General features: G+C 45.9%; 1 protein-coding gene across 1 annotated transcript in view; it reads left to right on the top strand.

Moving 5' to 3' along the window:
- MGAT4D (MGAT4 family member D) overlaps positions 1 to 24,662 on the top strand; it is a 666,451-nt gene that overhangs the window by 214,230 nt on the left and 427,559 nt on the right. Inside the window, exon 3 of the mRNA XM_085641583.1 lies at positions 5,249 to 5,389. Coding sequence (XP_085497709.1) covers positions 5,249 to 5,389 — 141 coding nt within the window. The remainder of the gene's footprint in view (positions 1 to 5,248; positions 5,390 to 24,662) is intronic.

Below are 24,662 nucleotides of genomic sequence, written 5' to 3'. Positions count from 1 at the left end.
CTTTCGTGACGTCACTTCCTGTTGTTACGTCAGCGTCCCCCCACTTCTTTTTTTTAGGACTTGTGCCCTGGATCTGTCTTAAGAATTTTACTTGGAAATCCTCTTGCATGGTGATTGGGGGAGGTGTTACCGACTCATTTTTAGGTCGAACCTAGAGTCAGCACGCAAGCGCTGCTCTAGGGAAGATCTGGGGTGGTTCAGTAGGTGAGGGAAGCCCTGCCCACTCCTCTGCCTATATTTTTCATTGGCTTGTGCCTTTGTCCTTCGTAAATGCTGTCTTCGGATTTGTTTATAGGCTTGTTAGTCTCTCCTTATAATGGCCGCGTCGTCATTATTATCCTCCCATGTCTACTGGCCCCTTTACTTTCAGTGTTACATGGTACATGTAATTTAGACTGTGAGCACTATTTTCGTGCCTTCTCACCCCCTCCCACCCTGCCCGCACTGCCGTTGTCCGTGCCTTCTACCTCCTTACTCCAGGTGTCCGTGCCTCCCGCTCCACCCCCTTCCCCGCCGTCCGTGATTACTACCGTTTGCAATGCAATAGGTCTCGCATAAATGCAAGTCCTATTGCATTGCAAATGCCTGTTAACTTAAACAATGGCAGACGCGCAGCTCGATATTCTTCCTCGATCATATAACAGTCAAACATGGTATTGCGCACAGGTCTTTCTGCAGAACCCCCCACACGGAGCTGCCCACATAAAGCATATTTTAATTTATTCGGCAAATCCATGGTGTTTTCTTTGTGCCGTTGCTTAAATTGTGTTTTCAATACACATGTTAACAGCAAAGTCGGGAGTAGGCGGAATTTCATATCTTTCATTTCCACTTGAAACAAGCAACAAGCTGGGACAGTCTCCCAGCACCGTGAGGATGCCCCTCCCAGTGCTTCACAAACATGACAGGGTGCACTGAGGAAATAGAGGAAGCTGTTCCTTCCTCTTCCTTTATATATTTAGGTTTTTAAATTGTTTTATATAACGTGTATATGGGGCAATGGCACCACAGCACGCAATTACATTACGTTATTTAAAAAAAAAACATTTTTAGCATGGGGAGAACAAGTACACTGCCTCAGATTACGAGAGCTTTAGCCGCTAGGGCATGATGTCATTCTGATCTCTGTACTGGGGTGAATGTATGACATTGTTCTGCATTCTGTCCATCAATTGTTGTTTTTGCATTTGTCACCCCGAGTGGGGCGGGTATGCTCAGACGTGAGTCCCGTGCTCTCCATGCCACTGGTATCAAGCTATCCTGGCTGAAGAGGGGCGGAACCCCGAAACCGGTCCTAGGATGCTTGTTTCCAGTCTAGGGAGGACCTGGCTTGGCAGTTCGGGCTGGACTGTTCCCATGGGGCATAGGGTCAAGACTGATTTGCATATGGCTGGGTTCAAACTGGAATGGCATGGTAGCATGGATTTAGGCCCAGAACTCTATACTGGGGTGAATGTATGACATTGTTCTGCATTCTGTCCATCAATTGTTGTTTTTGCATTTGTCACCCCGAGTGGGACGGGTATGCTCATACGTGAGTCCCGTGCTCTCCATGCCACTGGAATCAAGCTATCCTGGCTGAAGAGGGGTGGAACCCCGGAACCGGTCCTAGGATGCTTGTTTCCAGTCCAGGGAGGACCTGGCTTGGCAGTTCGGGCTGGACTGTTCCCATGGGGCATAGGGTCAAGACTGATTTGCATATGGCTGGGTTCAAACTGGAATGGCATGGTAGCATGGATTTAGGCCCAGAACTCTATACTGGGGTGAATGTATGACATTGTTCTGCATTCTGTCCATCAACTGTTGTTTTTGCATTTGTCACTCTATTATGAGCACCTTTCTCGCTGTGCACGTGTCTCAACCCTGTTGCTGGCTGACTGAGGGACATTCACTGATTTCCGGCCATTCTTGCTCCGACCTTTTGCCAAGATGGCAACTCTCAACCGAAGACTGAGTGGAAGTCGGTGTCAACCTTGTTTCTCACTGAAGTGCATTCACATAACTACTGCAAAACCTTGCCCAATTATAGGCAGTCGGCTCCACAAAAGAACAAGTCCCCTTTTATTATGTAGCGTCAAGGGTGGAGGAAAGTCCAAGTGCTAGAGAATGTTTCCAGAAAGAAGATTTTATGCACGTTGCAAAAAACATCCGAAATGTAATGCATACAGTGCATATTGTTGTACAATCTGATTCCTCACGTTTTACGCCCACTACTGTATATTCCCACCCGGAAGCCTCTAGTTACTTGTTTTTTTCTTTTCCTTTAAATCATTTAGTTTTTACTGTAAACATATGGACATTACCCTTGAGTCGTAACAGTTTTACTATTTATTACTTTTAATGCCACTTTCATATGTCTGCCAAAAAAGGGCTGTTCCTTGCTTGTTCTTTTTGTATCTACCTACCTCCACTTTAGCCATTGCTCACTGTAACTGTCTACTTGCTGTCATTTTCATTTTTTATCTGTGTGTCTCCCTTGTTACCTTTGCTTTCTGTCTCTCTTTTCCCAATTACTACCTATCTTAATCTTTCCTGCCTACCTTTTGTGACCCTTGATCACTCTATCTCATTTCTTGTTCTCTGCCCATCTTTTCCCATTTTCTAAGTGCGCTCCTTCTTTCATTTCTACTTTACTTGACTTTTTTATAACACTTTGACTGGCAGCCTCCTCACACCCCCGCCTGTAACTAAACACACTCATACATAAGCAGGCATGCACACACGCACAGACGTCCAATTGTGTTTAGTGCATTCTGGAGCCAGCACTACAACCTTTTTAGGCTTCTAGGAGCTGCCTAAACTTAGACGCCCAGCTGAATGTGTGTAGGATGTGTATGTGCAGATAATCATGCAGCATTATGAACTGGATTTTTTTAATGGTAGATTATGGTTTTGATCTTCTGAGCAAACAAATGCTACTTGTTTACTTTCCTTCACATGTCATGTCCCTGCAATTTGGCATACACTTTTCATTTTGTGTGCAGCTAATTAATTTTTTTATAAATGGATGCAATTTGTGATTTATTATAGCCTTACACATATTCAGGAATTAGGCTATAATTGAAGTACCCAGGATAACATACTGTATGGCTAAATAATTATACAGTCCCGTCCCAAAGGCGAGACCAGTTGGCTATGCCAATGCTTGTGTTGGCAAGCCACCCTGAATAATCTGCACAACATTAATATGCACACTGCTTTGCTGATAGCAGTCATATTTGTGCAAGTCCCTAGTTCGGATAAATAGAATGAAATACTCTTAGGTTGAATCTCAGCATGCTCTCATCATCTCTAACAAACCGATTTGCATGCGGATTGTAATCTGCAAACTCATTGAATTAATTCATAAACTGCCTGCCTCTGGAGTCTAAGGAGCTCACAAGGACTTACTTTTCCAGTAAAACTATAACTATCTCAAACCGTCGTTGGCGCAAATCTTTGCGATCTAGTGGATTCCTAAGAGAGTTGTTCCTACTTCACATTCTCTTTCAGGCAGCAGCGCAGCCATGCCGTAAGACTAGTGCCAGGCAATGGCACTGCTCACTATTTGGTGTTCAGGTTCACGTTACCAAGAAATTTGGCATATATTTACAGATACACAAGGACTACTCCTTGGCAGTGCAGGTTGTCCAATTTCGCACAAACAAACACATTTTTCAAATGAAAATCCAACATTGGATCCAACCGACCTTCACACAATATCCAGTGTTACCTGCCCTGCAAAGGTGTTTGGATCAGCAGTCACTGACCATGTAGGAGGCGTGATCAGAACACGTTGTTTATTGGATCAATTTTCAGTGTGCATTGTGCCTATCTCCATGGACCTTAGGATTATGTTAGATTGTGGTAGTGTAGGTGTTGTGATCCTCTTAAGATATATGAGCTGTGTTTACTTCTTCTGACTGAAACTGCTAGCTGGAGTCAACAGGACCATCCAACAGCATCCAAAATGCTATGGTGTAATATCAGGGGGAGAAATGGCAAATAACCACAGGATTTGGTTGCATTGTGTTCGATTCCCCTGGTAATACCTTATTAACTCGCTCAGGGAATGTGGTTGCTCTCACCTTAAAAGCTGACTAGCCAGGGGAAGAAGTATCTGCCAACCACCAATTTCGACAATTTAATGAAGAACCCTGATCCACAACTTAAATGGAGTATGACATGATACCTTTTATGCAACACTGGTCAAGGCATTTTGCCTAAAGCAGGAATTAGGTGCACTGCCTTCCATTCTGCAGATGATCTCTATAGGTGAAGTGAGGTCTGCACCAAACTAAATATTTGGGCATTTTTTAGATTTTCTGCCGACATTGAGTTAAACAGTAGTTTGTGATTATAGATAGATTGAGGGTAGAGGCTATAAACATCCGCACCTGACAAATATAGTATCTGAGTATAGCATGCTAGTGCAAAGAACCAAGGAGCACTCCCCTCGTTACTCCTCACCAAGGAATACATTCCTATAACAACATTGAAGCAAAAAGGTTCAGCACTTTCCAGTGTAATAATAAGACCATGTCCAGAACAGTGAGCACACGAAAGGATGTTCAAATTCCAGATGTTTTTTCTTTTTTTTGTACAAGATTGTTCTTTATTGAGTTTTAAAATTCAAAGGACCATAGCCAACACATTTCGTCTCACACTGAGATTTCTTCAGGGCTCATTCAAGTCGCAAAAGCGTATTCAGAGGTGATAAAGCGTTTCAACAAAGTGTCATGGTTTCCAGGTTCAGAAGACTTTTATACAGTATATGTTTCCACGGTTGCGGCTCGGTAACCGGCAGCATGTGTACTCATCTGTTTCTCACTGAGAACTGAACTGCGACTTGAATGAGCCCTGAAGAAGTCTCAGTGTGAGACGAAACGCGTCGGCTATGGTCCTTTGAATTTTAAAACACAATAAAGAACAATCTTGTACAAAAAAAAGAAAAAACATCTGGAATTTGAACATCCTTTCGTGTGCTCACTGTTCTGGACATTGTCTTAATGTTACACTGGAAAGTGCTGAACCTTTTTGCTTTAAAAAGTAGTTTGTAATTGTTGAAAAAAAGCTTTTCTGTGAAATCAGTCCAGAGTTAAACATTGCATATGTGATATATTTCCTTATCTTTCATTTCATTCTACATTTTTTGGACATAAACATTTTGTCAAATGAGTTTTGGGGGAAAATGTGCAGCCCGTGGTCAATGGTATCACGATTACATGAAGTCATTTTAGGGATAGTAATTCCTTTTTTTTGTCTGCAGATGACGTCAGATGGAAAGAGTTAAATTTAACTACCAAGGTTTCTATGCAGTTTGTCAACCTCTATTATTACCTGCCTCACCTCCTGGAGCACGAAGACAGCCTGCACCCCAATATTCTCTTTGGACAAGGAAGAGGCGGAGGTGAGAACAAAACAATATGCATTTTGCTCCTGTAAACATTGTGTGAGCTTTAACTTTCGGATGATGAAAAATAAAACACTTGTTAAGGATGTATACTAAACCACTTGGATCCACTCATACACAAAAGTAACCATAAACCGCCTGCACCTTTTCATCAAATGGTGATTCTTAAGAATTGTACTGGAAGTTGTTTGTTAATATTAAAAGGAAATGTTAGCTGTGTCGGGGTATACTATTCTGGAAAACCCAAAGAGGATAAGGATTGCGGGTTTCCAACTTACAGCAGGCAGAAATGCACTTCAGGCATGCAGCTTCATAGCCACAGCCAAGTCTTTGTGTGAAGTCCATTTTCTAATTCATCTTCTTTTAGCCTCTCAGCACAGATTAATTTCAAGGATCAAGCGGTATGATGTAATGAAGAGGGAATATACAATTTTCAAATAATCTATTATCTGATAACCACAGTCAAAGAGTACTCAACTTCTGTCAAGTCAATAAGAACATGCCCTTCTTCTCCTTCTGGAACCTGAGAGCACGACTAGTTATTTTAAGCAGTAAATAAAATTACTAGAAAACATCTGCTCACAAAAAGCAGTAATCATAAAAGCATTGACTTTATTTTATATGATAATTTCTAGCTCAACCGTGACACAAGGGGTTATGATTTTTAGAAGATCAACTGTATCTGGGAGAGCGGATAGAAGATGCTGGTGGAAATAGCAGCAGAAGTGCAAATTAAGAACACGATAGGCATTACCTAAAATAATGGGAATAGAAAGTGGACTAAAGAAAATGTATGTGGTCTACCCCAAGTACAAAGAAGAACTAGCATGTCAAAATGGAAATAGATGAAAAACATCACTGTATTGAACCATCAATGTTCACATCTGGAGGCCAGTTTATAGATAATATTTGCATTTCTGGTCTGTTTGGCTTGCTTGATTCTAACACAAGAAGCCTGGAGCCTTTCATTGTGTGATAACTTAGTTTTAGGTAGGAAGTAAACTATATGAAGGTCTGTGGGGCAGAGAAGGTTTAACCCACTCCACTAGTGAGTAATGAATTTGAGAGATGAAAGGATTAGAACAGTGATGATTTCTGACATTAATTTTTATATCCGTGATAATAAATTACAAGCACATCACTTTGATAATGATGTGCCGGGCTTTATGACACCAAACGGATACCATATTACATAAATAATGGCGTATACATGTTGGATTCCTGCACTTTGACTGCCTTTTTCAGATATATCAGATCTTCGAAAGGATCACATTGAACCTAGATCTATTCTCAGTGTAACTCCACAAACAATTTGCTTTGAACTCATTTCTTTGAAATAATATTTTTTTTCATTTACGAATGTCGGACCCACAGTGCAAGCAGGGGTACTGGGCCACATCCAATGGGGCTGGGGTAGATTGACTCTGATATACTGCTGTCATGCTGTGGTTTTGCAAACTGAGCCAAGTGTAACGTTTGACCACTTGGGCCTCAGTGGTAGAAATGGTGAGCAGTAACAAGCTTCTCAGGGAGAATAGTTGAGGGTGCAACAGGTTCAGCACTCAGTAGATACCACCAGCACAATAACGTGATTGTCTAGCTCAGAGTCTATTTATCTTTTAAAAGGAAAGTACGTTTTTGCATAGTAAAACTTAATTCTGCACACCATCAGAAAAAGTAGCCAGTACCTGACGTACGTGTGCCAGACTATTACATTTAGGAATGGATGCCCACCCCTCTGCAACCTTCCACCTCCCTTACTCCTAGGTCATTCTGGTGTGTGTCTCAGAACAGATGCAGTGCAGTACTCGGCTTCTCATCCTCAGTTTGGTACTGTGATTGACCGCACACAAGCATCCTGCACTTCAATCCATGTTCCTCTCTTGTTGGGGAAGAAGGATCACCAGCTGTGGTCAGGCCAGTTGACTTCTCTACTGCCGATGGGCAAACACAGGTTTCATGACTGTGTTCTGGAGGTAACAATGACATCCGGCTGTCTTAAGGCAACGACCCTCTTCTGGACAGTCATCATCGAGAGGCGGGGGAAGGGAGCTGTTTGCAGTCATGCCTCCTTCATCTGGATTGGGTGAGTCTTTGGTTCAGCCACCCAGGCCTCCCTTTGTTGAGGCGATGATGCAGCTCTTCACCAGGTGGTGGTCTGGGGGTCAGCAGGAGGGTTGCTTTAAGAGCTGTGGAGCAGCAGCAACTAGGTCAATTAGGTGCCATTCTTGGATAGCACCAGAGGCAGCCACTCAGTTGCTTGGCAAATGTTGACAAGTTCCTTGATGTAACTGCTTTACTTCCAGTGGCGTGGTCTGTATGGCATACCTTTGGCAAGAGCCGTGGCTAGCCACAATATCAATCCATTCGGGCATACTTGGTGCACGTGACACACCTTCACTGTCATCTTCAGTAGTGCAGACCACTCCAATACACCCATCAAGAGATATGGCTGCAGAGCAGGGTTAATAGGGAGAGCTGCTTAGACACACTTTGGTAGTGTTGCTAATCCACCACGTTTGGCAATAGTGACAGTCTCAGCCAGGAGCACACCAGTCACACTCTTATGTGTCTAAGCTGAATGGACTACCACAACCCCTGCTCTTGTCCATGCCAGTTGTCTTCTGCTCTTGCAGGGATGGATTCCTCTTTCCCCTTCTTTCAGACAGGTGTTCCAGGACATGAAATCAGCTCTTCCTCCAGACCAGGTCCTCTCGCCTATGGGAAGCTAGTTGTCAGGCAGACAACAGTTCTGGTTGTGCAGTAGCCCTCTGAATTCTCTGAGGAACACTCGATCCTTGGTCCAAGATAAGTGTGTTCTTTTCAGGCTGTCTTGCAGATTCACCTGCTGTCCAGAGTAATGCTCCTGACAGCAAGGCCATTTCCAGACTGAAGCACCCTCCACATAGAGACAACAGCCACACCTGACAGTGATTAGGAAGAGAGAATAAAGATTGACCAACTTCAAAAGGACACTCCATGCTCTGACAGCAGGAACTGAAGTCTTACCCTTCACCTCTACTGTCCAGCAAATGGCAACTCCCTGAAGACTAATCTGCAGTCCTCTGAATCAAAAGGACCAAATTAAACTTCTAACGGGATGCCTGTCTCCTTCCCCGTTTGACTGTCTGGGTTTCCTCCCTCCTGTCTCAGGAATGTTAGCAATGCGTTTCCACCATCAGCGTCTGGGAAAGGGATCTCACCTCTATATTGTGCACATGAACAGGCCAGAGATTTCCTAAATACAGCCAACAGGCCTGTATCACTCTGGTTCACTCAGACACTCACTTATGTATCCGGTATGTATGTATTTCGTGTGCTAGGGATCTTAGTGTGAGGATTCGGGCTCATGTGTCGCAGGAGAACTTTATATTGGTGGGCCAGTAGACCTTCACTACCGTGACACGGGTAAAAGTTATGTTCACATGATAAATTCCTAATGCACGGTATGCTGCCACCACTGTGCTACATGTATGGACCTATTTCGGGGACAGTAGTCCTCTGCCACTATGGAGAGCATGCTTGGTGCTCCTCCCTCTATGTCCAGGATGGGTGCAGTACGGGACTCTTATCAAAAGGCATGCCGAAGCCTACACGCAGACAGTATATTAACTTAAGGCTAGGGCCAAAATCCAGGATACCAGATACTCCCAATTGGGCATGCACGGCAGGGTACATGACTGCACAGGAGTACACCAAGTAAGACACATTCCCATCACAACAGAAAACATCCATACCCACCTTACCCCGCCTTTCCAATACGCACTCTTGTGGTTGATCTGGTTGCCCAGTTCCCCACTTAATCTAGTCGCTTAATTTCAAACTGCCTGTCCTCCCCTTTCTGCTGTGCATTGTTTGTGTTCCTCTTCCCCCCTCCCGTATTTTCCTGCTGTCTAGTCTCAGTAGTCCCATACTGCCCATGCACTCTTCCCTGTACCTGTGAACAGCCGCAACTCTGGCGGGTAAGAGCGGTGGGGCCAGGTGGGGGAGGGGGGCCGTATTTCGACAGACGACCACGAGGGAAAATTAATTATTTATTCAATTTTCCCTCGACACAAGATGCAACTCCGATCCAGTTTGGGTCTACTCTGGTTCTGCACTTTGAATTCCAGCCCTTCCCTCAAGGTAGCTTTGAAGTTACACCCCAGTGCATTATGAGGTTTAAACTATCCCTTCCCCTGTAAAATATTTACCCAGACCGGGGCTATTAAGCTATTAAAAGAGCCAAATCATTTAAAATGTAAATACGGTGCTCATGTAAAGCGCTCCAATACCTTCGGGTCGAGTTCGCGCTATATAAAAAAAAAAAGGAACCCATGAGGGGCATGCGCCACAATTTAGAGTAGAAAATATCACCCTGCCAAAATATAATAGCTAAAAGATTAAATATTACATACCATAATATCAAATATAAGCATAGATTTAGATGTATATAGAGTATTCTTAATTACACATCTTCGTACCTTGACGGTGCAAGCATCATTAAGGTATATGTATCTGGAGATAGGAATACTAAGTCTGTACTCACCTAAATATCCTCACCTTCAGAATATTGTGGCAGTTGATATTTCTCTATAATAGCATGGCAAGACGGTATTGAATCTTAGCATTCCTGTGTAATACTCTCACAACTGCTGCACCTAAACATTGACCATGTCCTTCGTGCGTGAATAGTTGGCATAGAGGGGCTCACTCATTGTCTCACATTAAATTAATTAGTCAGAGACGTTTTGGATTATAGAAGGGTTGTTATGTCAAGTGACATCATCTCACAACAACAAGAACAAGAGGGACAACATTATGTTGTAACACCTGCTACCCAAACTGTTGTTGCATGTATGGTGCTGAAGACCCGGATGCCCCAAATAAAGACGGCATCCCCCCTTGTGACAAACAAATTAACAGGCAGGAAAAAAGGTCTAAGAAAAGAAACAACAGTCTGTTGAAAAAATAGGGGAAGGAGCAAGATGTTTTTAATCACACCATTGTAACCCTGGCTTAAATTTCCTTTATAGGTTAAAAAAACAACCTTGAATGTCTCGAATACAGAGGAAAGAAACCCATACCAGAAGGGGCGGTTTCTCCATTAGGACTTTGTGGCTGCTTTCCCCTAAAATTCCTACACATTCCTGTACAAATATTTAATAGATCGATTTATTTAGAGGTACTATTGTATCTCTGAACACATCGATGTATTTAACTCTGGGCTGTCTGTCCCAGGCTGCCTGCTCCGCCACGCTCTGAAGCAGGAGAGGGATGCCAGGCAGTAAATCAACTTTCTGAACTATGAAGCTTGATGCAGGGCTCAACATTCTAAAACCCGTCATTGCCATTGTAGTACAATGGTAGTATCCACCCTAGGCCAGTGACGCTTTAGAGTCTCCATCCTTGTGTGAGAGCAGCCTTCCATCATTCACAGCCATACATCCCACCCTTTCCCAGTCATCACACTTACGCGTGGATATATGTGTTTTGCTGCCTTGTTCTCTGTAATGGTAAGTGTTAGAATACTAATCTTCTATTATGTATATTGTACTGAGAACCTCCCCACTGTGACACCCCAGGCCCTGCAGCCCATCGCTGGCCCCGTTAGAAGTGGAGCTGCTGCATTTGTTCCCCCTCAAAATTCATCCACAAGACGAGCAGCCAGGGTTTTTGTTCCCTTGCGAAGTTGAGCCAATTATCCGAGTTCAAACACAAAGCTAGAGAGATGTGCTTACTCTAGACAGTTATCTGCTGTATGACATTAAAACTGGCCCTATCTTCATTCCTTTAACAACATTAATGCCAAAATCATGGATTGATATACGAACAATGAGTGTTAAAAACGTTAAGGCAATGCATGTTAGCAATTTAGTTCCTCTCTTATTTCATGTTATACTTAATCTTGCTTTCTTTAAGAGTTGCCTACTTAAAATTGTTGTGGTTCTGTATATTTTTTTGTGCCTACTATTATCCGGGCCAGGTGTTTGAGGGGCTTTGATTGAGAGCTCTTACGCTATGCTGAAGCCAAAGCAAAGTGTCTGTCAGTGGGTTGGCCTCTCTGCAGAGCACTCAGAACAATGGTCATGTATTCTAGTTGTAATTGCAATTCTGTGGAAATGTGTGTGAAGATGGTGCACAGATGGCAAAATATTTACAGGGCAAAAGCAAATGGAAAGAAATTCCTTAAATGTGAGTGAGAGCAATGTATGTTTGGAAGTAGTGAAGTGAGGGAGATGCGAGGAAGTGCATTCAGGGAAGCGTGAAAAGAGAGTGCTGAAGAGGAAAGAGAAGTGGTTGAAGATGTGCAGATGGACGAGATAAGCAGACAAAAAAGGCATACATATCTACCACAAAGCGCACACAACTGAAGGCCAAAATTCCTTCCACAGGCCTCATTACTATTTAAATATCAGAACTGAAACATTTTCAAGGTTAATTATTTGTAACAAATCCTTTTTGTTACTCGTATATCTTAAACAGCTAACAACCATTGACACAGCCAATCGTACTGACAGGCTTTAGGTGTAGGTCAGTTGCGTTATATAGCTGGATGCAATTACTCTCAGAGAGAAACCAAAATACTGGTCGTGTAGCACACTGTAAGAATCACGGAAATGTATTTTACATGTTCCCTTTTAGAGAGCCCCCACATTTTTCATCCCACTTAAAGACCTGTCTTTATATATTTCTATATAACTGATTCCAGTCAGCAGCTGTGGGTCCTTCCTGAAGCCTGGTTAGAGCATTAGTTTCCAAAGTTGATACCACATGCAGTGCAAGATGTAGGTAGGTGTTTGAAGATGTGACTTTGGCGGGGATGTTGAGGACCAGTCTGGCTGCGGTGTTTTGAACGTTCTGTAGTTTCTTGAGGAATTTCTGGGAGACGCCTGTATAGAGTACTTTGCCATAGTCGAGTTTGCTGCTGATGAGTGTGTGGGTGACCGTCTTTCGAGCCGCAGTGGGGATCCTTCTGAAGGTCTTTCGAAACCTGCGAAGAGTGTGGAAACATGATGAGGAGATGGCGTTGATCTGGCGGTTCATGGTGAGTGAGGAGTCCAGTATAATGCTGAGGTTTCGTGCATGGTCTGTGGGTGTGAAGGGGGTTCCTAACGCGGCGGGCAACCAAGAGTCTTCCCAAGCGGAGGTGTTGGGCTCGGGGATGAGGATTTCAGTCTTGTCCGAGTTAAGCTTGAGGCAGCTGTCTCTCATTCAGGTGGCGACAGCCTTCGTTCAGTCGTGTAAGTTGTTTCCGACGATAGTGGGCTTGTTGGTGAGGGAGAGGATCAGCTAGGTGTTGTCGGTGTAGGAGACGATGTAGGAGATGATGTTGAGTCCGTGGTTCCTGACTATGGCAGCCACCTACCCAGGTGGATTAGCCCTGATGTCCTGGCCGAAGGGACTAGCAGGACTGAGTGTACTCCCTCTTCTGCTGCCCCTGGGGGCGGTGTGCCTTCTGACTTTGCCTGACCAGCCAGACTCTTGGTGCACTCCTGAAGACATCCTGGGGATCGCTCCACCCGGCTTGTGGTTGTTGGGGTTCCATAAATTCACACATGGGGGTCTACGAGGAGATTTAAAGGACCTGCGTGGGTCTTTTCCCCACTATATCACAGTCAAACACTCAAAAGGAGCCCACAGGTCCTACAGGTAAGTCTACTGGGCATGTGGAATCTGCTCATCATGCTTGGGGGGGTGGGGGGGAAGCGGGGGATCTCTTTTAAAGGACGGTTGCCCTCACAGACCAGAGGTGTCATGCTTTATCATAGCGGTGCCTCCTTGCGTCCAGAGCCTAGTCGTGATGCGGGCTACAACCCCCTTGCTACGAGGGAGGAGCTCAGGGATGGTTTGTGTAGGAAAGGATGGTCCTAAAACCCTACGTGAGCGTGGTGTGTTTAAGGTGAAAGGTGAAGTGCAGTGCTATAGTGAATGGTGATTTAAAACGGCCTACAAGGTTAGCTTAGGCAAACTTTATTCTATTACCCTGTGACAGGATTGAAAACAAATAGCATGTAATGTAGCTGCCAACATTAGAGACAGCAGCATTCAAAACCGGAGCCCCCGGGGAATCCCAAAGGGGAGCTAAGCTGGAAAAGTAACCAAGCGCCATTGAACCCCTCAATTTGGCCCAAGTTTTAGCCAGGCCCTGAAGAACCTTCAACTTGACTTTTTTTTAAACTTCTGGGTCCCCGAATTTAAACAGGAAGCCCTCCTCTGAAAATTTGGCGCCTCTAAGCATAGCCAAAAACATCTCCCCGCGCCAGTGTTCAAAGGCATTCTCAACAACATATGGGAATGTGAAAGTTGGAAAGCCCAGGCGTATAGCTGGAGATCTGGTAAAGCTAGGCCTCCCTTTTCTCTCCTCTGCCCCAGCTTTTTCCAGGCAATTCTGGGTGGTTTATACGCCCAGACAAATGAGTTGATTTCGCTCTGTAACTTATCGATGGTAGATTTCGCAAAATGAAGGGGAATACAGTTAAAAAGTAAAGTGATCTTAGGGAGTATCGACATCTTAATCAAATTGACCCTGCCTATAATGGATAGGGGAAGTAGGGCCCAAGATTTCATTAGCCTCTGACAATCCCTTGCCACCATAGCCAAGTTGGTCTCAGCGATCTTAGTGATGTCTTGAAGAACTTTGACTCCCTAATATCTCATTTTGGAACTGATCTGGTGCTGGTGCTGAGTCCCTTCAGGGTTCCAAGTCATGATTTCCGTCTTCGAGGCATTAATTTCATAGCCTGAGACAGAACCGAACTCCTGGGCTAGACTAATGACAGCTGGAGAAGCTGACTGTAAGTTAGCTGAAAAAACGAAGATATCGTCAGCGTACAGGGAAACCTTCCTCTCCCACTCCCCATACTTAAAAGGCTGGATATTAGGATCATCTCTAAGCCGTTGAGCGAACGGCTCAATATATAGATCAAAATGGAGAGGGGAGAGTGGGCAACCCTGTCTGGTACCTCTTGAAATCTTAAAGGAGTTAGTAATATTCCCATTAACAAGGAGACTGGCAGTTGGATTCTGATAAATTAACAGGACCATGCAACAGAAATTTTCCCCTAGGTTAAATTTCCTCAAGATCTCTGACAGGTAGATCCAATTCACTCTGTCGAAGGCCTTGGTAGCCTCTAAAGTCATGGCTGCTAATGGAAGGGAATATACAGAAGCCAGATCAATTGCGCTGATAAAGTCATAGGTGAGGTCCGAAAGCTGCCGGCCCCTGCCGAAGCCCTTCTGATCTGAGTGGAGAATATCTCCCACCACGAGACCCAATCTCGCTGCTAAAATCGAAGTAAAATCTTTATAATCGGCGTTCAAGAGTGATATGGGCCTATATGACCCACAGCTTGATGAAACGTTCCCATGTTGTAAAATCAAGATTATTATGGCATCATTCCACGAAGCTGGGAGCCCTAGGCCAACCTCTAACACCTGATTGAAAAGCAACGTCAGAGTGGGGATGATCTTATCCCCCAACCTCTTATAGATCTCGGCTGGAAGGCCGTCAGGGCCCGCTGCTTTCCCCTTCTTACAGTGTTGGATAGTTTCTCTGACCTCGGTCTGAGTAAAAACCTTGATCTAAATGCAGTTATTGATCGAAGTTCAGGGAGGGAAGAGGAATGTCTCCCAGCCATCTCTGAACACTGAGAATATCCAGGCTTTTATCTTCGCGATATATGTCCCGAAAATAGGTATGAAAGGCCTGACTAATTTCCCCATTTGAAGAAAAGGTATCATTACCACTAATAATTTCTTTAATATGGTTCCTCGCCTGGTCTGCTTTAGTTTTCCACGCAAGGAGCTTGCCTTCCCATTCCCTATACTTGAAGTGGGCAATCTTACTTGCCTCCCATCTCCGAGTAAGCCTGGAGTGCCAGATGTTCTCTAACTGGCCCTTTAGACTATCCAACGTAGCCTTTTGTTCTTGCTGGATTTCAGGGGAGGCTTGGCTTATTAAGTCGGCCTCGGCAACCTACAGCTTTCCCTCAATAGATAAAATCTCTTCTTTGTATCTTTTGTTTCTGAAGCTTGACCTGCTGGTAATTTGGCCTCACAAAAAGCTTTTAGAGAGTCCCATACATAAGTTATGGAAGTCGACCCTAAGTTCGTTTTCAGAAACCATTCGGTTTCTTGTTGTAAAAAATTAATCACATGACCATGTGCTAATAGGACGAGATGATGGACATTCTAGACCCAAAAGGATACCTGAGTGATCTGAAAGATGGTTAGCCAGGTATAAGATTTTATTGACTCTGCCTCTTAGCGAGTTACTTATCAGCACATAACCTATTCTAGATTGGTGCTGATATTTGTAGTTTCGTTTAAACCTATTCTAGATTGGTGCTGATATTTGTAGTTTCTAAACGAAAAGCCTGGCAGCTGAACTGATCTTTCCCTCCAAATATCTGAGAAAGCGAATTGCTTCATTGCCTCTAATAAAAAGTCCAGAGATTTTGAGGGGACCATGGCTCTACTATTTGGAGTCTTATCCAGTACAGCGTTCAAGACGATTTTAAAGTCCCCAGCTAGAATTATCGGTTGAGGAAAGTCCAATAAATGCGAGAAAATAGTCTTAAGACAGGAGGGATCATCTTGATTGGGTCCATAATATCCAACCAGGGTAAACAAAGTCCCCATTATCATAACTTTGATGATAGCCCACCTGCCACCTGGGTCAACTAGCTGCAGTAAAATATACGCCTTGGCTGATTTCTTGAATATAATTAGGACCCCTCTGATATTTGCTGTCTGACTTGTGCAGACATACGAGCCCACCCATCTTTTATTTTTAAAGATAGAGACTGTCTCTTCTTTGAGAAGATGTGTCTCCTGAAGAATGATTGCCTGAGCTGATGAATCTTGAAGATACTGATTCATCTTATCTCTTCTCGGTCTAGTACGCAAACCATTGATGTTCCAGGACAAAATCTGTATTAGGCTCATGGTAGATCAAACGGGAAACCTAAAAGAGGAATTTGAATTTGAAATGACCAACACTTAAAATCAACCTAGTTCCAAAGCCAAATATTTTAGGAATGAGGTAGGTACAATCAAAATAAGGGAGAATGAGGATTTGTTTTGTTTTTTTAAATCTGCTGCACCCACCCCCTACCCCTGCCCCAGTGCTCCCCCCCAACCCTGAACCCCACCCCTGGGAACCCTTACCCCAATTATCTGGATAAATGGAGTCCAGGCCATGCATACTGGAGATGCCCCCCCAACCAGTTACATTAGAGAAAGAAAGGAGACAAAAATGCAACAAAAAAAAGGGAACATGGCGGCTGCACGTTGGTAGTCGCTAGCACCTGGAGCTCCCGCTCCACCCATTTGATTGTATCGAACGGAGACAATGAGATAATCTAATCGGAGAACAGCAATACCTTATAGGCGTGTGCTTTTCTGATTCCCTGCCTTTCTTAGTCTTCTTCCCGTCTTTTTGGTTTTTTTTTTTGCTTCCGAGGCAGACTTGTTTCCTTTTTTTTCGCGGCTTGGACGGCTTCGGATTTGTAGAGGTGAGGCGGGTAGACCTCTACCTGGGCCGCCCCGCTTGTTGGAAGCTGCCCTGGAGCTCCGCAGAGGACGCAAGGCGGCCGCGCGAGGCCATCTACGGGAGAGCGACGGCAGAGTCAGCATCAGCGGCTTCTTTCGTCAAATGGCTGATCAGAGGACTCTGCGGGAAGGGTGCGGTAAGACTGCGGACGTCTCTGCCGTTATAACGGAGCTAGGCGCCGGGGCAGAGACTAGGACTGGGGATCAGCTCTTCAATTTCAGCAGCATTTGCAGGGGGTTTTGGGGTCAAACCACCAGACCCTTAGAACCACACAGGAGGCTTTCTCTCCCATTAAAGTTACACCGCAAGTAGCCACTACTACTAGAAGGGGCCATAAGAAGCAGAGGAAAGGTGCGGTGGGGAGCTGCAGACGGGCTAAGGCAAATATAAAAAATGCCTCTGGCAGTATAGATAGCCTTAGAAAGGATTCAGAGCTCTCTCAAGATCCGAGCACTGGTAAGGTCGTCCTCGGGGGGGTGGGGGGGGGGGGGTCAGAGTCCCCTTCCGCCGTTGATATACCGGCTCCAAGTAGCAACTCTGCCTTTCAGATGTACCAGGTCAAGGGCAGATCTATAAAACCTAAGAGGCAAAAAAGTAATTCCGCAAACAACTTAGTTAAGGTGACCCCGCCGCTGCGTTCATATTTCAGGGTCCAACCAGAGGCTCTGGTTATTACTGCACAGGCCGGCTCTCTTGAGCGGAGCTTGGCAAACATGGACACCTCCGTAGCATTAACATCACCATTGATAACGGTATCTGACAGCAGTATGGAGTTAGCACTAGACCAGGTCTCCCATCGGGGTAACTTAGGGGTGCCTTTGGGGCCCGAGAACAGTGCGAACACTAACTCCTTGGCTTGTTCTCTGAACCAGACTCAGCTACAGCCACAGCAACAACCACTGCAACCACCACAGCCACAGCCACCAGCAGTTCTTAACGGTAACTCTATGGGGGAACAAGAGGAGGGCTCCTTATCTTTATCATCTTCACCCTCAGGCTTGGAAGCTCTTTTTACTACATTATCTGAAGATATAAAAAAGGGCTTTGCAGTATCTGCAGTTAATCAAGGAGAAATCAGGAACTTTTGTGAATCCTTGGAAAAAAAGTGGACCTCTTAAATTCCAGGACTGTAACCCTCGAGAATAGTGTCGGTGAATTAAAAGAGGACCTTGGGCGAGCGAAGTCGGACATTCAGTTGCTAAAGATAGAACGCATGGATCTCAGCGACAGAATAGAAAAGTTACAGAACAATGCACGTAGGAATAACCTACGCTTACTGAATGTTCCGGAAGGCAGCAAAGGATCCGATATCCAACTATATATTGTCTATTTACTTAAGACCTCCCTACAGCTCAAGGACTCAGAAGAAGCACTAAGTCAGGATATACAGAGGGTGCATAGGGATCCTTTTCGAAGAAATCCCAATAGATCCAAACCCAGGAAAATTCTAATTAATTTTCTCACCTTTGCTCTAAAAGATAAAATTCTTAACGCAGCATTGAAATTGAAAACAGTTTGGGCATAAGAGTTTTCATTTGAGATCCGGTCAGACCTCTCGAGGTCCACTTGGAGAGGCAGTGGGAGCTGGGTAAGAGGTTGGAGAATTAAAAAAAAAAATAGGTGCAGTAGCCCAACTAAAATTCCCGGCCTTCTTAAAAGTGATGCACAATAATAAAATGCACAATATAAGAACGGTGCAGGAGGCTGATGAGCTGCTTGACAGTATTAGCAAGGGGGGATCATAAGGGTTAGGTTCAGTTGGGGGGTTCAGTTGGGGGTAGCGTTTGGTCGGGGTAGTAGTAGCATTACTATTAAGTGACCGGATTTCAAATGATAGCCTTCTCCTTCTCCTTATGTGCTGAAGAGACAGCATAATAAAGGATCATGGGTGAGAGGGGCCCATATTAAAAAGGAAATAATAACACTAAAGAGAGGAGAAGAAATGGGAGTAAAAGAGTATATTTATCCGTTTTTCTTCCCTACTAATTGTGGTCCCGACTGCCTCATAGGGTAGATAGGGTCCCTCTGCATTTCCTTTCTTTTTTTTTTTAGCATGTGTATTATGTAGTAGTACATTTCAGTATATTACATTGGGCATATTACAACATATACTATAAGTTACATTTAATGTTGAAAGCAATTTGTATTCTTGATCGTGCAATAGACAGCATGTTTGCGATCTTTAATTCTGACCAGGAACTGTCATGTATTGGTCCAATAGAGTCTGTATCAGATGTTATAAACCTCTGTTGGTTCACACCATTAATAACAAAACAACCCCCTTAACTAACTAGCAGGGCAATCACTGTAACAGCCAGTTGTGGAAAATGTCTACTTATTTCTGATTCCCAAGCCAATACATTGAGTAGGTGTCAATTCTGTGGTATTGGAACGTCGTGAGGTGTGTAACGGTCTAGTTGTTTAGAACAACTAGCAGCCCCGGAAGGACATTCACACACTGTATCACTCTCTAGCCAGGCGTGGCCAGAGAGAGCATAAATAAAGGGGCCGGGGTCGCTCGTGAACTTCCGGCCCGTACCAGCATGCGAGAGTAACGTGTCATTATTGCAGAGCCAGTTAGCGTACACTCCCGTAGCCGAGGCCTACCTGTGTCCCGCTCCAGGGACCCTACACTGGCGACGATGGGTGGGATCTGAACCTTCGATGAACTCATCGTGGAGTGGTAATGTTCCCCGGCGAGCGAAAATCGAGCCCGATGCAGTGCGAGACACACGCGTGACCGCTGCCGCGTGGAGGACCCTTCGAGCAACACGAAGGTAATTGCACCCCGAATCCATCTTTGCTGCTCCAGGGTGCGAGCAGAAATCGCCCCTAGGCTCGTGAACCGCAAAGACAGCAGACGCGAGCGAGGCCGAGTGAGCGCGTCAGCAGGAGGAGGCGCGCAAGCGCTCTATACGTGGCCCGCTACCTCGGCAGAACGCCGGCAAGCCCAGCGGAGGACACGTGCGCTAAAGAACGGTAGCGCTGCCAGCAGTGCGCGAGGCATTAGAAGGCTCAGACGAGGAAGGAAACCAGGCAAACACACATCGGGGAACACAAGGACAGCACACTGCCAACAAATTACAAGCCAAGCACAATAAATAAGCATTGGGAAATGCAACAAAACAAACAAGCATTGGGACATACAAATAAAGCACCTTGTTAACAATACAAGCTCTATCAAATGCTGCAGGGAATAAACACAGGGCAGCACTAGTGGAAAGCACAGACTCCAGCTGCCAGACAAACAAGCATTGGCAGGTGCAATCAGCAAGTCAGGGACAACTGCAGTCAAAAAGCGGTGCACCTCAGCGACATACTCCACGAAGGCAGAATAGGTGACACCTAACACTGGTGATAAATTTCGGAAGCATAATCAACACAGAGCAGAAGGGAGCAAGCGCTAAAGATGGTGGACCAAGCAGCAGCAGGGCCAAGTCAACAACCAGTGGCACCGGTGACCCCAGCAGCTCACATACAATCGCAAGTAAGCGCACTACCCCCATTCAGCGAACTAATTGACCCAGCAACGGCGTCACCCAGATGGAAAGTATGGATTGGCCGTCTCGATAACTATTTCATAGCCACCAGGGAAACCGACGGAGCAGTAAAACGGTCACTTTTGTTGCACTTTGCAGGGGACGAAATATACAAATTATTTGCGCATCTACCGAACACAGGGCCAGCAACTGACTACGATGCAGCGGTTAGGGCATTGAATGCCCACTTTGACCCACAGCTCAACCCAGACTACGAGCGTTTCAAGCTGCGTCAAGCGCGGCAGAGGGAAGGCGAATCAATGGATGCGTTCCACGCCCGTCTCCGGGAATTAGCCAGTACATGCACAGAAGATGATCCGGTTAAAGAAACACGAGCACAGCTAATTCAAGGGTGCCAAAACAAAACCTTGAGGACCCTCATTCTTCGACAACCTCGTATTCTGCTGGAAGACATACTAATTCTAGCTAGATCACATGAGCTCTCGGAAGTCCGAGCGTCCGCGATGGAAGCTGCCCTTAACTCCAGAACCGAGCAAACAGTGACTGTCAAGACTGAGCGGGTCGATGCCATACGCACAACACCGCGTGGAGCACGAGGAAGGTGGCCCATCAGAACGCCGCGAAGGTCGCAATGCGGGTACTGCGGGAAGGAAGAACACCCACAAGACAGCTGCCCGGCAAGAGGAAAAACATGCACGAGATGTGGCATTCCCAACCACTTCGCGAGTGTGTGCCTGGGAGGCGCGAGACCAAGAGGGACATCAGGGCGAAGAGCACCGTATAGGCAAGTGAAACAGCTGTCACTGGACGAACCTGCACAGTTGAGACCGACAAACTCAGGAACACCGCATCGCCAATACTTAGAAGATTCATCAACAGAGGAGGCGGAAGAATGCCACTTCGTGTCATTTGTAAATGACCTCAAACGACAGCGTCGCCCGCAGCCCACATGTGCCATCAAGATAGCTGGAACACCGGTCACAGCTCTCATAGACACGGGAGCATCCGTGAATGTCATGGGATACCAACACTATCAAGCGCTAAGACCTAAGCCAGAGCTGACACCATCCAAAGTGAAGATTCTTACATATGGAAGCCAAGTCCCACTCCCGCTGAGGGGCAAAATGTCAGTACCTGTTCAATCAGAAGGCCAGGAAGTCACCACAACGTTTCACGTCGTAGATAAAGAAGCTGATATTCTACTGGGGAGCCATACAGCCGAAGACCTCAGTCTGGTCATGTTCGCCAATGCCGTGAAAACCACTCAAACCGAGGACATCCTAGACTCCTTCCCACAATTGTTCAAAGGGCTAGTAAGCATAAAGAGGCCACCCATATAGCTGCACATTGACACGGCAGTGAAACCAGTGACTCTACGACATCGGCGGATCCCTTTTCACCTGAGGCCAATAGTTGAACAAGAACTGCTGAAGCTTGAACAGCAAGGTGTCATAGAAAAGGTGACAGGCCCGACCCCGTGGGTGTCTCCCATGGTGATCGCTGAAAAGCCCCGCCAACCGGGAAAAATTAGGCTATGCATAGACATGAGGATGCCTAATCAGGCGACCAAAAGGGAACGGCATCTGACGCCCACTGTCGATGATATCCTAGCAGACCTGAACGGGTCACAATGGTTTTCTAAGTTGGACTTAAACACTGGGTACCACCAGCTGAAGTTGAACAAAGACAGTAGATACATCACAACATTTTTGACACACCTGGGCCTGCGGAGATACAAACGGTTGAATTTAGGAATATCCTAAGCTGCGGAGATATTCCAAAACACAGTTAAGGAAGTATTGACAGGTCTGCAAGGGGTTATAAATGTGAGTGATGATATCCTAATACACTCTGCAACACTTGAGGAGCACCGCAGTCGACTCAAAGCAACTCTGAAGCGGCTGACCGAACACGGAGTGACACTCCACAAAGAGAAATGTCAATTCTTTCAATGCTCGATTGAATTCTTTGGGTATGTCTTCAGTCAAGAAGGGGTGAGGGTAGATCCCAAGAAGTAGCAAGCAATTCAGCTAGCACCAGCGCCCACCACTGCTTCGGAAGTCAGAAGCTTCATGGGTATGGCAACATACTGCGGAAGGTTCATCCCGAACCTGGCCACCATTGCAGAACCCTTACGCAAGTTGACAAAGAAAGACTCCATGTGGCGATGGACTCGAGCAGAAGAGGAGGCCTTCCAGAAGGTAAAGTCAGCGCTGCTTGCCAGCACGACCATGGCATATTTTGACGTCAACCGACAGACGGAGTTGATAGTTGATGCCAGCCCCGTAGGGCTAGGCGCTGTGTTAACCCAAGAGACAGAACCAGGGACCTGGGCACCATTGGCATTCGCCAGCAAAGCATTAACAGCGACAGAAGCTCGTTACTCTCAAATAGAGCGGGAAGCACTCGCCATAAAATGGGCATGCAACCATTTTCACTTATACGTCAGTGGGCACCCGTTTCGAGTAGTGACAGACCACCAACCACAACTCCCACTTTTCAGAGGGTCAGCGCCTCATCCTCCACCCAGGATTGAACGATGGGCAATACAACTCCAGCACTATCAGATGGAACTAGCATACCGACCCGGAGCCAAACATCCAGTGGATTTTCTGTCGCGCCACCCAGCACAACCAGCAGAAACAGATGCCGGTCAAGAACGAAAGACTGAAGAGTTCATCAACATGATCTCTCAGTCGGCGTGCCCACAAACAATCTCAAAGGAGGAGATAAAATCCCACATGGAGTCAGACATGGTCATCAGAAGAACAACAGACGCAATACGAAAGGGATCCTGGGATGGGTTCCTTCAAAACATCCAAGGTTGGAACGAAGTAGAGAGGGCACGATTAGGAAAGATGTGGAGAATCCAAAACGAGCTAAGCACTGCAGAGTGCTGCATCCTGCTGAGAGGGTCACGCATAGTCATCCCTCAGAGCCTGCAAGAAAGGATGACCATACTAGCACATGAAGGTCATCAGGGCACGGGAAGGATGAAGTCCCGGATGAGGGAAAAACTGTGGTTCCCGGGGCTCGAGGAAGCCGTAGACAAGGTAGTCAGGAACTGCCGAGCATGTCAACTCACGGGGAGTGCAGAATCACCGGCCCCGGTGATAACCGAAGACCCTGCCCCAACACCTTGGTCATGGGTGAGTCTGGATTTCGGGAGCTTCCCTGACGGGAGGGTCTCAGCAGTGCTAGTGGATAGCTACACCAAGTACCCCTGCATTGAAATCCTACCATCCACAGCCTTCAACCATCTCGAACCGGCACCTACAAAAACATTCGCACTGTTTGGTCTACCACACGTGATCAAGACTGACAATGGACCTCCGTTTCAAGGGAACGAGTTCAAAGAATTCCTATCCCGGTTAGGAATAAGACACCACCGCATTACTCCACAGTGGCCACAAGCCAATGGAGAAGTGGAACGTTTTATGCGGACTATCAATAAGATCCTACGTATAGCTGTAGCTGAACAAACAGACCCCGCAGTGGAATTACATAAATTCCTACGGGAATATCGCAGCACACCACATTGCACAGCCCAGAGATCTCCATGGTCACTGATGTTAGCCGGACCTCGGCGTGACAATTTTCCAGTGGCTGACAGCTGGGAACCTGAGCCCTACAACGCATCCTCTACCCAAATTCGAAGGGCGACAACCAATGAAAAAGCAAGCCAACGTAGACGAGCCAAAGTCCGCACACTCATGCCAGGCTGCAATGTACTAATACGAAACCGGAGGAGTGGAGGAAAGTTCCGCACCCCATATGATGTTGGACTGTGGTCTGTGCGAAAAGTCCAAGGAACAGCAATAACGGTGGAGCGAAATGGAGAAGTAATAACCAGGAACATCTCATGGTTTAAAGAAGTACCTGGGCCAGGTACTGGACAACTGAGTTCTGGACAGGTAACGGACTTCGACATGACACTCAATGACACGGGACCTGCTCGCAATGAGGAACCGTGCCAGAGCCAAATTCCAGCGGTACAGGAGGTAGAGTGTGGCTCGCACATGATGACCAGCGAAGCAGGAACTGCCAGCCCCACCAGAGGATCGAGCACAGGCCAACATCAATACAACCTGAGGCCGAACCCGAGACCGAATCGCCAGCTAGCTGAGTTTGCATGGGGACGCAACTTCGACGCAAAAGAAAAGAACTGATATGAAATGGGATGTAACGGTCTAGTTGTTTAGAACAACTAGCAGCCCCGGAAGGACATTCACAC

Source organism: Triturus cristatus, chromosome 2_2 (assembly GCF_964204655.1).
Source record: "Triturus cristatus chromosome 2_2, aTriCri1.1, whole genome shotgun sequence".
Taxonomy (NCBI): Eukaryota; Metazoa; Chordata; class Amphibia; order Caudata; family Salamandridae; genus Triturus; species Triturus cristatus.
Note: the sequence above shows the minus strand (reverse complement) of the source record. Positions and strands in the feature narration are given on the sequence as shown.